An 18,379-nucleotide genomic window follows, 5' to 3' on the forward strand; every position below is an offset into this window, starting at 1 on the left:
CAGCAAGTCTACAGAGAAAGATATCATCGTGGTAGCTGTTTGTGTGAGGCAGGCATTATCCACCTGAAATTTAACTGAGACCGCAGCATTTCCCATAGAGCTATATGGGTTTGTTTTTTTCATGGTCTTATCAATCACAAATAATAGAATACAACATTTAGTTTTTCTACAAGACTCACCTAAACAAGTTGGCTGAGCTGTCCACTTTCCTTGTATACAATGAACAGTTTCAGGACCCTCCAATGTGTGGTACCGATAGCATCTGTATTTTACTGAGGAACCTGTTGTGTAGTTTGTCAATAAGGGTCCAAAACTAGCACCATTTTTAATTGCAGGTGGAGAGGAGCAAGTTTCCAGCGTTTCTAAGAGAAGAACCGTAGCCATAATCTGTATCTGTACACAACAATTCTCTCAGATGATAGTACCAGAATCAATGTAACTAGATTTCTGGGAAGGAAGTTAAAGCTACAGAATAAATGGAAATTGGGGTAACAAACAAAATTGCAACTTCTTCCAACAATTTAGCTGCTATTTCTTTTTTTAAAAAAGGGTTACAAAAAGGAATAGAAGCACCAAGACATGTGAATGCCTTACTGAGTCACCATGCAGTCTCATTGCCATACTTATCCTACCTGTACCATTCCCCCATCCAAATCCCCTTTGTTTATGACTCTCAGTTTTTGGGTCATGCTAAATTTAGATTGTATGTTTGTCTGGGACGGGAGTGTCTTTACTTGTTTTCTGAGGTGCTTAACACATTTCTGGCTGCTTGAAAAAATAAAGAGATGAAAAGATATGAACTCTATCATGAAACGATTAAAGTTTATGATTCTAAGAAATAGTAGGAGGAAAAACTGCAGAATAAAGACAAAAAGGTTTTACAAACAGAGAATTGGTAGATAAGATGCTGTGGGAAGCAAGTCTAAGCGAAAAACAGATCAGGAGTGTTGGCAGGTTTTTAAGAGAGACATTATTAAGCGCACAAGAGCATAGGAAAGGTAGAAGTATGGTAAGAGACCACCCTGACTGAACCAAGATAGTGTCAATGACCTAAAACTAAAGAGAGTGATATATGAAGTGGAAAGTAGGTCAAACTATGAAAAAACCGTTACTCACTTTCCTTTAACTGTTGTTCTTCGAGATATGTTGCTCATCTCCATTCCAGTTAGGTGTGTGCGCGCCGCATGTACGGTTGTCAAAAAGTTTTTCCCCTAACAGCACCCTTCGGGTTGGCTGTGGAGCCCCCTGGAGTGGTGCCTTGATGGAGCTCAATACATGACCCTGCTGACCAGGCACCTCCTCAGTTCCTTCTTGCCAGTTACTCCAACGGAGGGGAAGGCAGGCATGTCTGGAATGGATAGGAGCAACACATCTCGAAGAACCACAGTTACCATTTTTTCTTCTTTGAGTGCTTGCTCATATCAATTCCAGTTAGGTGACTCCCAAGCCCTACCTAGGCGGTGGGGTCGGAGCTATGGTAAGACTGGAGCACTGCTCTGCCAAAGGCTGCATCATCACTAGCTTACTGGGTGATGGCGTAGTGAGTGGCAAAAGTGTGCGCTGAAGACAACGTCACTGCCCTGAAGATCTTCTGAATCAGCACCTGGGCCAGGAACGCCGTTGATGAGGCCTGTGCTCTTGTGGAGTGAGCATTGAGAGCCGGGGCTGGAATGTTGGCTAATTCATAGCAGGTGGGGATGCAGGAGATAATCCATGATGCGATCCTCTGCAATGAGACTGGGAGACCTTTCATACAGTCTGCCACCACCATGAATAGCTAGTTCAACTTTTGGAATGGCCTCATGCATTCAATATAAAAAGGTGAGCACCTGTCAAACGTCTGGAGAGTGGAGGCTCTACTCCTAGTTGCTCGCATGATGTTTGGGATAAAACACAGGCAAGAAAGTGTCCTGGTTGGAGTGAAACTGGTACACGACCTTTGGAAGGAAAACTGAGAGAGACCTGAGCTGCACCTTGTCTTTAAAGAAGAGTTGTATGGAGGGTCAGAAGTGAGGACCTTGACCTCCAAGACCCTCCTTGCCAAAGTAATCGCAATTAGAAAGGCGACCTTCCATGAAAGATATAGGAGTAAGAAATTTGCCAATGGTTCAAAGGGAGATCCCATCAGTTTCAAAAGAACCAGGTTGAGGTCCCATGTAGGGATCAGCTGCCGAACGTGTGGGTATAGACACTCTAGGCCCTTGAGGAAGTGGACAGCCATGGGGTTGGCAAAGACAGCGCACCCTGCCACTCCCGGATGAAATGCAGATATAGCTTCTAGGTGTACCTTGATGGAAGAAGCAGCCAGATCTTGCTGCTTGAGGTGTTACAGGTATTCTGGGATGAGAGGGATGGGGGCCTGCAATGGTTAAGTGCAGCCCTGGAAGCACCAGATAGCAAATCTCTTCCACTTTGCCAGATAGGTGGCCCTAGTAGAGGGCATCCTGCTACCGAGCAGAACTTCCCTGACCAGCTATGAGCACATGAGCTCCATGGGGCTTAGCCATGAAGCTTCCAGGCCAGGAGGTTATGTACGAGCAGAAATGGGAACATGTACAGCAGATGGTCCGACCTAAGCTGCATTCAACCCCAGAGGAACAATATCTTCAGATGCTGGATGTCAGCGATGTCTAGCTTTTTATTAGATAGGACCAAACCTTTCTGCTCCTCACCTCGATTGTTTGTCACATATGCAAACCGAATGAAGTGTCAAGTGGTCTCTTCACAGATGATATCCAGGTGGATAACTTCTTGTATGGTGGCAGCATGCAATGTAGCCCAAGCTACACCTTCTCAAAAGGTGCAAGGTCATTCCATGAGCACCCAGGCAATGTTGACAGCATTCATAAGTGACATTCCTATATTGGACGTACTTTTACAGATCAGTAGGCCACTACTGCTGTTTCCAGATCAGATGCAAACAGTGAGGCAAACCTGCAGCCAAACCAGAGCTGCTTGCTCAGCTGCCCCTCCAACAGATCTGTGGTGAGTGGCCATTCTGGCATGCGGCAACAACTCAGCTGCACTAAACTTACTGTTCCCACAGAGCCTGCAGTCACTCAGCCTTCAGGTGTGCAGCAGCAGCTTGTCCCAGAGTAGAGCCTGACTCAGATGATCCCCAGGCTCAAGTATTTCCTCAACCACACCAGAGCTGCAGATCAGTCTGTTCAACAGCACTACCCTGCCAGGAACCCTCTTGCAGCATCACAATGAACTAGACTCCCAGCTTGCTCCCGATAGTTTCTGTTCCTGCCCTAGCCTTACCTGAGCCCTGTTCCAGTCTTGTCCTTCTCCTACCCAGATCTGGCTCCAGCCTTGTTACTGATCTGCTCCAGCCTTGCCTCTGTCTGCTGACTCTACACACCTGGCTTTGACCTTTGGCCTATATCTGGACTCCAGCTACAGTACGGATTTTGGCTTGTCTACAGACTCTGATCGCCATTCTGACCCTGGCCTGTCCCCAGATCTTTGTTCTAGTGCAATCCTTGCCCAGTCCCAATCCTATGTTCGGCATTGACTTCTGCTCCAACCTCTAGTCCTGACTATTCAGATGCAGTCCCTGACAAACTGTGGGAAGACAATCCTACATTCCTTGTTTAAATAGAGTCCAAGCCCCACCTCCTACGAGTACTGCTTCCGAGTCACCAAAATAGAATACTCGGCTGCATCTACTCCAAGAAGAAAAAATGGTTACCTACCTGTAACAAGAAAGGGAGTACTTGTCGCACCTTAGAGACTAACAAATTTATTTGAGCATAAACTTTCGTGAGCTACAGCTCACTTCATTGGATGCAAGGTCATGGTACAAAATAAGATTAAAATAACAAGTGACATAAAGGGTAAAAAAAATTTCAACGAATACATGAGAACAAAGAGGAAGAGCAAGGATAGGGTAGGCCCATTACTCAGTGAGGAGGGAAAGACAAAAAACAGTTACCTAGCTGTAACTGTTGTTCTTCAAGATGTGTTACAGATGTGTTTTCAACTTAGGTGCTTGCACCCCCAGAGCACTGGAGCCAAAGAACTTTTCCTAGCAGCACTCATAGGGGCGGAGCTCATGCCCAGCAGCCCTAGCTCCGCCCCATGCCATAAGGACAGCACCAGCCTGACCCCTTCAGTTCCTTTGCACTGAACGTCGGAGGTACAGACCCCGATTTTCCCTAATCATCTTCCAGAGATGGGGAACTCCCCACATCGATCTCTTCGCCACTCAAAACAACAGAAAGTACTATTTGTTCTGCTGTTTCAAGAACCACAGCCAAGGCTCCATTGCAGATGCCTTCCTCCTCTCATAGTCGGACTATCTGCTGTACGTGTTCCCATTTCTGCTCATACACAACCTCACGGCCTGGAAGCTTCATGGCTAAGCCCCATGGAGCTCATGTGTTCACAGCCGGTCAGAGAAGTTCTGCTCGGTAGCAGGATGCCCTCTACTAGGGCCACCTATCTGGCAAAGTGGAAGAGATTTGCTATCTGGTGCTCCTAGGGCTGCACTTAACCATTGCAGGCCCCCATCCCTCTCATCCCAGAATACCGGTTACACCTCAAGCAGCAAGGTCTGGCTGCTTCTTCCATCAAGGTACACCTAGAAGCTATATCTGCGTTTCATCTGGGAGTGGCAGGGTGCACCATCTTTGCCAACCCCATGGCTGTCCACTTCCTCAAGGGCCTGGTAAATACATACTTGGTACAAGTGAAATTGGGAAACACTTTGGATAAAAACTCAGGATATGGCCTTTGCCTTTAGAAAATTGCATGCAAAAGGTTTCTGCTATGAAACCCTGAAACTCACCCACTCTCCCTGAAGACATTGTCACAAGTCAGTTTTCTGACACAGACGGGAGAAAGAAATAGTCCGAGTCTCAAACAGAGGCCCCAGAAGACCTGCTAAAACTATTAAGGTCTTACAAAGGAATTGACTCTTTAAGTGGCAGGTGGAGATGAGGGACTCCTTTCAAGAACCTCACTGCTATGGGGTTTGAAAACACCAACTTCCCATGGATGGGAAGATGAAACTCTGAAACCACTGTCAGATGGACTGTCAATGAACTAAGTGCTAGGCAAGAAGACTGAAGGTGTAAAATGTACTCCAAGATGGTCCTGAATACAAGCCAGCTTTGGATAAAGTCCCTGGGCTAAATGCCCGTATTGAGAACTGTTTCCACTTAGCCAAATAGATCATTCTGGTGGAGGGCTTCCTACTATTGATAAGGACTTGCCAGACTGCCTCTAAACATCGTTTCTTCTCCTCAACTAACCACACAGCATCCACCATGATGCTGAGACAGGAGATCAGGATGAAGAGGAAGAGAAATGGGCAGTCAGGCCTTGGCCACGCTGGAGCAATGTGAATGAGCTTAGCGTGGTCCAATTTCAGCTTGAGAATGACCTGAGGGATGATTGGAATTGGAGGAAAAGTCTACAAAAGTATCGATTCCCAGCTCATGTGAAAAACATTTGTCAGGGAACCCAGACTGACATCCCCTCAGGAACAAAACAGCCAGTATTTCTTTTTGTGTCTCATAGCCAACAGATCGATTGTTGGGATGCCCCAAACTGTAAAGATGGTCTGCAGGATGCTGCACTTCAGGCACCATTCATGGTTCAGGAAGAAATTTCTGCTGAGATGATCTGGCAGGTGATTCTGGATCCCAAGTAAGTGATTAGCCATAGGTGTAATGTTTTCCTCCATGCAAAACTGCCAGAGCCTGATCACTTCCTGACAACATGTTGGAATGTGCTTCCCCCATCTGTTCACATAATACATTGCAGTTGTATTTTTGGTGAGCTGCCGAGTCCCTGATACAATCTTGAAGGACCTGACAGGCATTGTAGATGGCACAAAGCTCCAGGACAGTGACATACAGGGAAGCTTCCTGTTCCAACCACAAGCCTTGAACTTTCAACAACCCCAAATGTGCTCCCCAACCTATTACAGGGACATCAGTGACAATAGTAATGGTTGGAGGGGACTGAGTGAAGGGAACATCCTGGCACACATAGCCCTGAGCCATCCACCACTGTAAGGAGTCCAGAATTGGCAGAGGAAGTCCAACCAGATTGTCCAAGAGATGATGATTTGGATAATAGACTGAGTTCAGCCACATCTGAAAAGGACATAGGCACAGCCTGCCATATTGGAATACCTGTGTTGATGCAGCCATATGACCGAGCAACCTCAGGCATGCTTGGGCGGTGGCTGAGGGTTGAGACTGCAGCTCCAAACAAAAGGTGGCAGATTGCCTGGAATTGCTTCATTGGCTGAACTGCTCTCAAACTTGTAGAGAGTATCAAGGCCCCAAAGAACTTGATTCTTTGAGTTGGAACCAGTGTTGACATCCTTCTGTTTAGACCTAGATGACTGAGGAGGCATAGGGAGAAGTGGACATGACAGAGGACTTCCTCTCTGGACTTGTCCCTCAGTAACCAATCCTCCAGATATGGGAAGATATGAATTCCCTTCTTACTGAGGTACACTGTTACCATAATCATGCATTTGGCAAGGAATCAGAAGACAGGCCAAAAGGCAGCATGACATACTGGTAGCGCTGACCAGCTACGATAAATCTCCTATGGATCAGAAGAATTACTACATAGAAATAAGTACCCTGAAGGTCCAGGGCAGCAAACCAGCCATTGTGACTTAAGAAACAAGGGAGGATAGTTGCTAAGGTGATCATATGGAATCTCATATATCTGAGGTATTTGTTGACTTCATGGAGCTCGATGATAGGTCTCATCCCTTGGAGATCAGGAAATACCAGAGTAGAATCCCAGTCTATAGTGCTGCTTCTAACTGGAAATGCTACCTTCTACTCAAGGTAGCAACCACATACCTCAGGAGGTCCTGATATGTTTTAAAGTCCTTGGGCATCAAGGGAGAGGATGATTCCAGCACAGTGGAGTTGTCTGAGAAGGTGATTTGTTCAGCCAATGAGGGTCTTGTCCTTGAACCACAAGATCCAGTCAGAATAGTCCTGGAGGTCCCGGGGGAATAGACTCAGTGATTGCTTGCAGTTGAGGTGGTTTGGAAATGGGAGCCACCATCAGGATGAGTGACCTCACTGTGGAGAGGGTTGAGGAGTGGGACCTCAGGGATCAAGGAGCATCTCAAGGAGGCCACTGGACCTAAAGATAAGGCATTGGCTGCCAGTAGGCCAGGTCCAAGAACCCCTGTCCCAACTGCAGGACAGGTGTTGATCTCAGTATTAATAGTGATCCCAGGGGAGTCTCTGATGCCTGTCCAACAACTAGTGGGAGGACAACCCTGACTTGGATCTTGAGTAGACAACAGGGGAGCCAGCCCCGACAGGGCAAACAAATGGTCAGAGTAATCTGAAACCCAATATGGGGGTTGCATCAGTGCTGTAGAGGAATGGGGGATCAGCACCGGCAGTACTGAATGAGACACAATCCCACCTGGTACCAGGAGAGGCATTGGTACTGAGGCTAAGGGTGAGACCAAACTTGAAGAAATCTACCACCAAAATGACAACACTGCTGAAGGATGCACCATAGTTGAGGGGGACCTTCGGTGCTGGGCCTGGAATCTGCCTCAACTCCATAGTCTAAGGCCCAAGCAGCGCAAGCTGTGGTGCCAACAAGCCCGATAGCTCTGTGACGGTGCCAGAAGCTGCCCAGGGCACAACAGAGGACAAGGTAATAGAACCCATGGTGGCAGCATACCCTTGAACCAGTGGGGAGTCCAGTGGATGGGAGGAAATCAGTAGATGTGACATACCTTGATTTTACTAATGCTTTTGATACTGCCTCACATGACTCTCTCATAAACAAACTAGAGAAATATGGTTGTGCATCCTACTATAAGATGAATACACAACTGGTTGGAAGATGAATACACAACTGGTTGGAAGATGAATAAGATGAATACACAACTGGTTGGAAGACCATATTTAGAGTAATTATCAACGGTTCACAATCAAGTTAGAAGGGCGTATTGAGTAAGGTCCAGTTCTATTTATTTCCCACATAAATAATTTGGATAATGGCATAGAGAATACACTTATAAAGTTTGTGGATTATAGCAGTCTGGAGGGGTTTGCAAGCCCTTTGGAGGGCAAGATTAGACTTCAAAATGAACTTGAAAATTGGAGAAATGATCAGAAATAAATAGATTGAAACTCAATAAGGACAAATGCAAAGTATACGCTTAGGAAGGAATAATCAATTGTACAAATACAAAATGATTTGGGCGTTACAGTGGATCATAAAATAATTATGAGTCAACACTGTAATACTGTTTCAAATAAAGCAACATCATTCTGGGATATATTAGCAGGAGTGTGGTAAGCAGGACATGGGAAACAATTCTTCCACTCTATTCAGCACTGATATGATCTCAACTGGAATACTGTGTCCAGTTCTGAGCACCACACTTCATCAAAGAGATGAACAAATTGGAGAATGTCCAGAGAAGAGCAACAAAAATGGTTAAAGGTCTAGAAAATATGACCTCTGAGGAACGATTGAAAATATTGGATTTGTTTAGTCTGGAGAAGAGAAGATTGAGGGGGCACCTGGTAACAGTGTTCAAGTACGTAAAAAACATTGTTATAAAGATGAGGGCGATGAACTGTTCTCCTTAACTACTGAGGACAGGCCAAGTAATAATAGTCTTAAATTGCAGCTAAGGATATTTAGACTAGACATTGGGAACAAACTTCCTAACTGTAAGGAACTATAAGCAACGAAACAAATTACCTATGGAGGTTGTGGAATCTCAGTCACTGGAGGTTTAGACACTACTAGTACAGGGGACTGGACTAGATGACCTATTCAGGTTCCTTCCAGTCCTACATTTCTATGAGTCTATGATATGGAAGCCATTAAGCAAAAAAGCAACTCATGAAGCCTCAGAGTTTGAATATTTCAAAATATTTAAAGCAGCATGGACAAGAAAACAGTTATAAAATATTTAAATACAAGTGCCAGCACCAGTAATTAACTGAAATATAACTGCAAATATAGTATACAATTTATTGTGATTAATGACAATAATGACCATTAATCTATCCATCCAGATTGTTCCATCAACAATCTCTGTAGTATGGGAGCACCTCCCAGGGATGAGGAGTTATAACACTGCAAGCAGAATACTTACCAATACATTTCGGAGGTGATGTCCATTTGCCCATTTTACAGGTTCTTTCGTTTGATCCATTTATACTGTAGCCATGATCACAACTGTACCTAACAGTGTCTCCTGTGTAATACATCTTGTCCTCAGTTATTGGTGTACCCTTCTCAATAGGTGGGGGCTGATCACATGGTATTTTTTCTTTGGCTTCTGAAGCTACAGCAAAAAAATTGGAAACACCACTCTCAAATTATTCATATTTACAAACTATTTCCTCCCCACGAGACACTACATCCAAATGCACAAGAAAAAAAAAGATTGGTCTTATAGACTGTATCTTCCATCTTCAGATCCTGGCTCTTCCCTCATCCTGTCCCAAAATGATCAATACCTAGTTCTTACATAACACTTCTCATGCATTGGCATCAAAGCACTTTACAAAGGAAGTAAATATCATCACCCCAATTTTAAAGATGGGGAAACTGAGACACAGACATGAAGATTAAGACATGTTTTGAACTGGGGTTTTACTTCAGCTCCAAACAGTTGTAAAGCAACTACTAACCAATGCAACTTGGGGGTGAAGTCCATTTTCCATTCTCACACTGGATTTCTTCTGATCCTTTCATTGTAAAATTAAGCTTACATGCCAAATGTACTTTGGCTCCATTATGATATGTTCTTAAATCTGTGAGTATATTGGCATTGGGAGGCTGAGGTGGAGGAGGGCATTTATTTCTTCTATCTAGAAAGAAAATACATATTTGGACATGTGGTGGAGGCTTTGATCAGATCATCTCTATCAAGAAAGCAAACTGGTTTCCTAAGGTTCACACACATGCACATGCACATTTTAAAAGATCATGCCAGAGAAACAAACTTGGTGAAGAAACAATAGAAGCAGAACCTGGAGAGCTCTGGGTGATACATATTGTTCCAATTTTTACCTTAAGAGTCTAGCTCACCACAGTCAGACCTGACACACTTAACCAGCACTATAACAGACATTTTTGGGAAGATGGTGCTATTTTCATAGGTTGACACTCTCAATGTCTGCACAAATCCTGAGTAAAAAAGCCTTTACAGACAGGTTAAGGAAATCCTCCTCCACAATCCAGATATAGGGCATCAGTGCAGCTTGTCCACAGCTTCTTGTCCTGCAAGAGTAGCCATGGTCTGCGGTATCCACCCCAAAACGATTTTTGTTGATCGGGGGGGGAGAGGGGGGTTGCTAGTGATCATTGTAGTTGATGGACACAGTGGTCATGTTCACTTTTCTGAACTGTTCACCAAACCTCCCCTGCTGAGTTTAGGTCCATGATGAACAAAGGACTACAGAGTCCCACTCTGCTTTCTAGGGGTTCACTGGGTATTGTCACTCTATTGTAGCCACAGAAAAGGGACATTAATTACACCCACAGACTCAGTCAACCATGTAGTTCAACAGAGTTTAAAAGAGATTGGATTTGACCCAATGATCTTAACAATCCAGTTTACTGATAACTGAAATGCAGTTCTCACTCCAATGCTATTTAAAAATTGGATGCAATTTTCTCTTTCCACTGAAAACTAAAATTTGGAGCCCACAGGTAAAGCTCACAGTCAATTTTAAAAAGTATTGAACTTAATCTTGAAACACATGCTGCTTATTCAGACCATGTCCTAGATTTTAAAAGATCAACATCCGATAGCCACAGGTACTTTAGTCTTCAGCTGCATTAGACTATTCTGCAAATATCAGTTGTGAATGTGAACCAGTTCAGAAGTTCAATCTGACAGTTTCAGTGAAAGCATTTATCTATTAGTAATAAGAAAACAAGAATGTTTATGAAGGTGAAGTTAGACAACACTGAGTGCAAGAAATCATTACAAAAATTTATGGTAAAAGGAGTGTTACAGATTGGGCTTAAACCAACAAAAATTAGAGCTGTCAAGCAATTAAAATTAATTGCGATTAATTGCAGTTTTAATCCCACTGTTAAACAATGATAGAATAGCATTTATTTGAATATTTTTGGAGGTTTTCTATATTTTCAAATATAGGCTTGAGGCTGGTAGCTCTGGGCTTCAGCCTCCCTCAGGACGCAGGGCTCCGGCCTTCAGCCACCGGCAGAGCTACATGCTGGGGCTGCCGCTGATGCCTCCTTCCACGCCCAGAAGTATGCGATTAACACGTTAACTTTCTTTTCACTCAATCACAGACATTAACTGCGATTAATTGACAGCCCTAATAAAAATGATAAGATGGAACTGTAAACTGTGACCCAGGACCCAACACTTCAAGTATACACTATTACAGAGCATATCACAATTATATGCGGGAAGAAAGCTAATGTGGTGCCAATTTTTAAAAAGGGTAAACGGGGAGACCTGGATAATTATACAATTGTCAGCCTTACATCGATCATAGGAGAGAAAATGGAGAAGCTGATACAATACTTGATTAATCAAGAATTAAAGGAGGGTAATGTAATTAATGCAAATCAACATGGATTAATGGAAAACAGATGCTGTCAAACTAACTTGATTTTTTGCGGGGGTTGAGGTGGGGAGGGGGGACAAGATTACAGGTTGGGTCGACAAAGATAATATAGTGTTGACGCAATATACATTTAGCCTTCTGTAAGGTGTTTGACTTGTTACCACACATTTTAATTAAAAACTAGGATGATATAAAATTAACATGGCACACATAAAATGGATTAAAGATTGGCTAACTGATAGGTCTCAAAGCATAATTGTAAACAGGGAGTCACACTGAGCAAGTGTGTTTCCAGTGGGATGCTACAGTAATCAGTTCTTGGCCCTACAGTATTTAATATTTTTATCAATGACCTAGAAGAAAACAAAATCACAGATAAAGTTTGCAGCTGACACAAACTGGGGGAGTGGTAGATAAAGAAGAGGACTGGTCACTGTTTCAGAGAGATCTGGATCACTTGGTAAACAGGGCACAAAACAATATGCATTTTAATACAGCTGAATCTATACATCTAAGAACAAAGAATGTAGGTCACACTTACAGGGTAGAGGACTCTATCCTGGGAAGCAGTGACTCTGGAAAAGGTTTGGGAGTCACAGCGCGATGCTGTGGCCAAAAGAGCTAATACAATCTTGGGATGCATAAACAGGGGACTCTCAACTAGGAGTAGAGATGTTATTTTACAGCTCTAATATTTGGCACTGGTGCAACTGCTGCTGCAATACTGTGTCCAGTTGCAGTGCCCACAATTCAAGAAGGAAGTTGATTAATTAGAGAGGGTTCAGAGAAAAGCCATGAGAATGATTAAAAACATGCCTTATAGTGATTGATCTCTCTGAGTCTATCTATTTAGATTATCAAAGAGAAGGTTAAGGAGTGACTTGATTACAGTCTATAAGTATCTACACGGTGAAAAAAATTAAGAATGGGCTCTATAATCAAGCATAAAAAGGTATAACATGAAGCTAGATAAATTCAGACTGGAAATAAGACGTGCATTTTTGACAGTGAGGGTAATTAGCCACTGGAACAATTTACCAGTGGTTGCAGTGCATTTTCTGTCACTGTCAATTTTTAAATCAAGATCGGATTTTTTTTCCCCCCTCAACAATATGCTCTAGGAGTTATTTTGGGCAAGTTCTATATAGCCTGTGTTATACAAGAGGTCAGACTAGATGATCACAATGGTCCTTCTGGCCTTGGAATCTATGAAAACCCATAACAAAAGTCTGTTGGTGTTGTAAAAGAAGTTAGCTGGCTGAAATGTAAATTTGTGCAAACACTGCTACTAGGTAGCACACCCAGTAATGCCATATATATGCTTTCTGCATGCGTGTCAATGCTGGAAGGGGTTCACCTCCCTGAGGTGCTTGTTGTTGGAAGAATAGAGTATAGTTACATTCAAAATAATAAAAACATCTGCAACATTGTAGAATGAACAGGGATCATACACAGACATGCATCTGCCCCATTCAGAGACAAATCTATAATGGAGAGAGGCATCCACACTATTACATACAACTGAGCACAAAACAATATGCATCCTGATGTGTGCAGATCCCACCATATCCATGTTGGTTGCATAATTTCAGGATGAAAAATGAATCAATAGCAACAAGTCTCTGGCACAACCCACAGGTTCCCAGAGTCTCCAACAGCAGCACTAATAACTGGCATAAGCCCACATGTGCAGTGACAAAAAGTTCAAGTTAAAGCAGCAGTAAACATGTACAATTTGCTCCGTGTTTATTCTGCTTTTGAAAAGTAACAGAGAGAGAGAGAGAACTTAATTTCTTTATGGAAGACCATGCCCACTTCTAATGTGCATTCAAATCAAGCAACTTGGTTGCAACATGTTCTGACCATTACTTATTTCTTTTCAGTTGTAACTTGCACTCCAAAATTAGATCTATTTTTTGCCTTTGTGTTGATGTTTTCCACATTTGATCCCCTTGAATCAACTGAGCAAGCTAAGAAATTAATCAGGGACCTGAAACTGCTCTCACTGACATCAGTGATAAACTCCACGGCCTTCAAGGGACACATGATTTGGTCCCAGTTTTAAGCTCCAAATGATTGTATGTTGTGAATGTAAAATGCTAAGGAAAAGATCCTGATCCCACTGGAGTCAGTGAGAGTTTTGCCCTTGATTTCAAGGGGACAAGGATTTTCCTCTGATAGATAATATGGCATTTAACCGAGAACATACTTTCAGGTTTCAGAAGGACGAGACCATCATGAGAAGTGTTTAGAGTCTCATACAAAGTCACATTGCTACTATTATCTCTTGGTCAAACCCTGACACATTAAATTATCACACTTGTACGACAGGTGGTGCAGGTAACAATTCTTATAGTAAAGATTGTCTGACACTTTCCATTAGAAGATGCTGTTTTCCAATTGCTTATAAAACAGTCAAATTTGAACCGTTAAGGGTGAAGTTTCCCATTTTGGGTGTCTGCCTCAAGCTGACTTTTGTGGTAGTGGTGTTATTAAACGATTCAGCTAAATGGTGCAGCAGTTTTCCACAAGAAGACTAGGGGGAAAATATGTTGTTTTGACCATTATAAAATTTTATTTTTACAACTCTTTTATTGATAAGCTCTAGAGCCTCCACTTTTTGGAGAAAGGACTTTACATTTGGCTGTGGGAAACACTGAGGTAAGTGATGAAATTTTTGCCATTTCTCTGAAAATGTGTCAGTCTCTGAAAATTGCAGTTAGTATTCAGTAAGTAGAAGTTTAGAATTAGGCAGCTAAATTTTCTAAAGATTATATCTGCACTGAGCATGCTCCATCCCCTCACATATTCTACTGCACGTGACATTCCCACACAGTAACTAAACATGCTCCATCCTAGGCTGCCAGGGCTGAGCAGGACTTTCCTTGAAATTGCTGCTCCCAGCGGCTGCAGGCCACGAGGGTTTACAAAAACCAAGAGGAGGAAGAGACTCTTTCTGTGCTTTCAATGCTTCTTCTGCTGACACCCAGGCAGTGTGCAGCCTGATTCAAATACAAAGAGATAAAGAGCTGGGACGGGGAGCTGAGGCGGAAAGGGAAGGAGGCAGATACAGGGGCTGGAGCTTGGTGGGAGAAGGTGGAATAGTATGTGATCATGTAATTAAAGGCTATCAATGCATATGCATAAGGAGGCTGAATTAAGGTTGCACAGGCAGCCTTAATTCTGACATTTCCTAACTTTTGAGGGCTTCACTTTGAAATGTTAATGTTATTTTAATGTATATTTTTAAATGTAATAGTAAGGGTGGTGTAGGGGCAGGAAGAGATACACAGAGAGAGTTACCTTCACATATTGGAGGCTCTGGATACCATCCAAAGTCGTAACACTGAATTAAATCAGATCCATTCAAAGAGTAATTTTTCTGACACAAAAACTGAACCACATCTCCTTCCTCATAGCTTTTCTTCCTGGGATAGAAATTCCCATGTTCTATCTCACTTAACAAGGAGCACAATACTTCTAGAAAAGAAACACACACACTGGGTAAAACAGATTTAAAACAACTCTATCAGAATAAATCCATTAAATGTTTGGAAGCTTTTCTCCCATAAAAAACCCCAAAGGCTGCAGAGTTAAAAAATACCAGACTTCGGAAGATTCAGGTTAAGTGATTCTAAAGACAACAACATACTAGTGCAGTTCGGAGTAAGGGACCATCCATATGTGCCACAGACTGCCTTTTCAGTAGTGTTTCCTCCTCTGGTGCGATATCCCTCATCACATTCATACATCAGTGTTTCATTCAGTTTGAGGATCTGCTGGGTTGTGGAGTAGTGGCCGTGATGTAAGTCTGGTACTAAACAGCTCTCTTAAAAAAAAAAAAAAAGACATAACTTTTGGGGCTTATTTCATTAAAAGTTAATGACATAGGATTTTTCTCGCTAGATCCTCATTAAAGTCTCATGTTTTTAGTAGACTATTCAAATCTGACACAAAGCATTGCACTTAATTTGTAAATAGCTGGGGCACCAGTTATTCAAGTCCTCTGATATACATTTATTAACAAAGTTTGGAGGGAAATGGATTAATTTGCACCAGATGCACGGCCATGTTTGACTAAACTGATTCAAATAAGTACATTCAGATACATACATGTGTTTGTTTCAGTATTGCTGACTCTGCAACTTCCCAACTTTACATATACTTACACAGTATCTCACTGTAGCGTGGGAGAGCATAGGAGCTTTTAGCAGTTTGCCTGTTAGACAGGGTGCTATAGGAAGAAGCTGAGATTTTAACTGCAACTCACAGACATAAACCAACATTCCCACCCAGCAGTAAGCGTACCGTGTGTGACAACAAGATTTAGATTATACTAGTAGGGTGGTCATAAAAATCCTGCACTCTTCAAAATGGAAATAGCAAAAGAAATGGAACCTTCCCTTCCGAGTCCACCCTTTACCAGAGAGAATCAAGGCCCAAAGAGTTCTCTTCAGGCATGCCTGCTGTTTCTCTAGGGTAGGGCAGCCAGCCAGGGGCCAGAGAAAAATATATTTTGAACTACGAATACGACTCCATAGATAAACCTTACAAATAACTGTAGTGCTTCTCTGTATTTTTACCATTCACTGAGTATTTCTGAATTGCAAACAGATTAAACTCAAAAGAAAAATTGACCCTAAATAAATAAAATGTACTACTCACATTCTAAAACTCAGCCAGCTCTAGCTTTTAGCATGTACTACTTCTAATCATACTTTGTTGTATTTTCCAGTGGAACTATCTTACAAGCCACAGGAAAGCAAGGGGTGGCCACACTCCAGACGTTTTTATATTTGACACAGTGAGCCAAAGTCTGCATGGACGTGCAGAAGATGGAAATCAATGCAATTCTACCACATTTTCTACTTTTACAATGGAAATTTACTTAACTGTCAATATTTCTAGCCCATAGGGCTAGCTTGCCTTTACTATATTCACTGCCTTGCCGTTCTTATATTCAGTAAGAATGCAAGGAACCTACAGGCTTGTATCCTGTCAGACATTGGCTTCAGCAGTTAGCATGAGGCCTATGAACTTTGGCATAGATAAATGGCCCAAAGAAAACCCCTAAGTTTTGGGGAACTGGAAGAGTGTAAAGGGGAATTTTGTCCATAATGACATCAGCCAACCATAGAAGCATTAGCTAACACCAGCTATTGGAAAGTTTTGGAAGGACCCTCCAACCACAAGAGTGTGATGGCAACAAATTGACATATATGATAAAGAGTTGAAATCATTAATATACTAACTTATAGAAGGACACCTCAACATTAGTAGATTGAGAAAACACAAATAAGGAAGAGGGGAAATACCCCTACTGAATATGCATTAGACATACTGGCATCAGCGTAACGTATTATAAAAGTTATATCCCAACCTGTGGGCAATAGGAGAGAGAGATGTAAGAATAAGGGCCACTGGTGAAGATGAAGAAGGTGACGGTTATGAGGAAGATAATGGCTAACATTTAAGGTTGTTCTGCAAGGAATGGTGTGAGTATGGATGTTCAGGTGTACTTTCTGTGTTATCTCTATCTACCTTATTGAGTTACAGTGTGTGTGTGTGACTATCCTGAATGTACTAATAAATTTGTAAACACAAAAGAGTTCTTATAGCATGAGTGTTGCCACTGTGTGCATCGAGGTTCCCAGTTATATAGTAATTTTAATAATACTGGACCTGATCTTAGGACATGAAAAAATGGTTACTCGCTGTCATAAATATAAAGGGAAGGGTAACAACCGTCCTGTATACAGTACTATAAAATCCCTCCTGGCCAGAGGCACAAAATCCTTTTACCTGGAAAGGGTTAAGAAGCTAAGGTAACCTGGCTGGCACCTGACCAAAAGGACCAATAAGGGGACAAGATACTTTCAGATCTGGTTGGTGGAGGGGGGCGGGTGGGAAGGGAAGGTTTTGGTCTGTCTGCTGTGTGTGCTTGCTGGACACAAGCAATCCAACTCCATTAGAGTCAGTAAAGTACGAACAAAGGAATGCGTTAGCTTATTTTTGTTTTGGCTTGTGATTTTCTCTGTGCTGAGAGGAAGGTGTATTCCTGGTTTTCTTTTTGTAACTTTAAAGTTTGGCCCAGAGGGAAATCCTCTGTGTTTTTGAATCTGATTTCCCTGTAAGGTTATATTCCATTCTAATTTTCCAGAGGGGCTTCTTTTACTGTTTTTCTTTCTAATAAAGTTCTGTTTCTCTTAAAAAAAAAAAAAACCAATCAGATTCTAAGTGTACTAAAAAAACCCAAGGTTGGTCTGTGCTCATCTTGTTTATTCTCAAGCCTCCCCAGGAAAGGAGTTATGGGGGGAGGATATTAGGGGGGAGTAGGAACTCCAAGTGGTCCTTTCCCTGAGTTTGTCTAAATCACGTGGTGGTGGCAGCGTTAGCTAATCCAAGATACAAGGAAGAATTTGGGGGGAGATTTTAACCTAAGCTGGTAGAAATAAGCTTAGGGGGTCTCTCATGCGGGTGCCCATGTCTGAACTCTAGAGTTCAGAGTGGGGAGGGAACCCTGACACTCACCTTTTTGTAACTGTTGTTCTTCGAGATGTATTGCTCATATCTATTCCAGTTAGGTGTGTGCACGTGCCTTGTGCGCGTGTGCCATGTGCACGGATGTCTGAAACTTTTTTTCCTAGCAGCTACTCGTTGGGCCAGCTGTGGAGCCCCCTGTAGTGGCTCTATATATGACCCTGCTGGCCCGACCCCCTTCCATTCCTTCTTGATGGCTACTCAGACAGAGGGTGGGGGGCATGGAATAGATATGAGCAACATATCTTGTAGAACAACAG

The 18,379-nt window shown here is 42.6% G+C and overlaps 1 protein-coding gene across 3 annotated transcripts in view; it reads right to left on the minus strand.

Moving 5' to 3' along the window:
• LOC311524787 (coagulation factor XIII B chain-like) overlaps positions 1-18,379 on the minus strand; it is a 46,806-nt gene that overhangs the window by 9,701 nt on the left and 18,726 nt on the right. For 2 of the 3 annotated variants that reach the window (XM_084636291.1, XM_084636289.1), the window contains 5 exons: positions 15,232-15,408; positions 14,883-15,059; positions 9,663-9,842; positions 9,122-9,313; positions 180-362 (listed from right to left, as the gene is read on the minus strand). In XM_084636291.1, the coding sequence (XP_084492417.1) occupies positions 180-362; positions 9,122-9,313; positions 9,663-9,842; positions 14,883-15,059; positions 15,232-15,408 (909 nt within the window). The remainder of the gene's footprint in view (positions 1-179; positions 363-9,121; positions 9,314-9,662; positions 9,843-14,882; positions 15,060-15,231; positions 15,409-18,379) is intronic. The other variant, XM_084636290.1, reaches the window with a different exon arrangement.

Source organism: Lepidochelys olivacea (assembly GCF_965140295.1).
Source record: "Lepidochelys olivacea isolate rLepOli2 genome assembly, chromosome: 8".
Taxonomy (NCBI): Eukaryota; Metazoa; Chordata; order Testudines; family Cheloniidae; genus Lepidochelys; species Lepidochelys olivacea.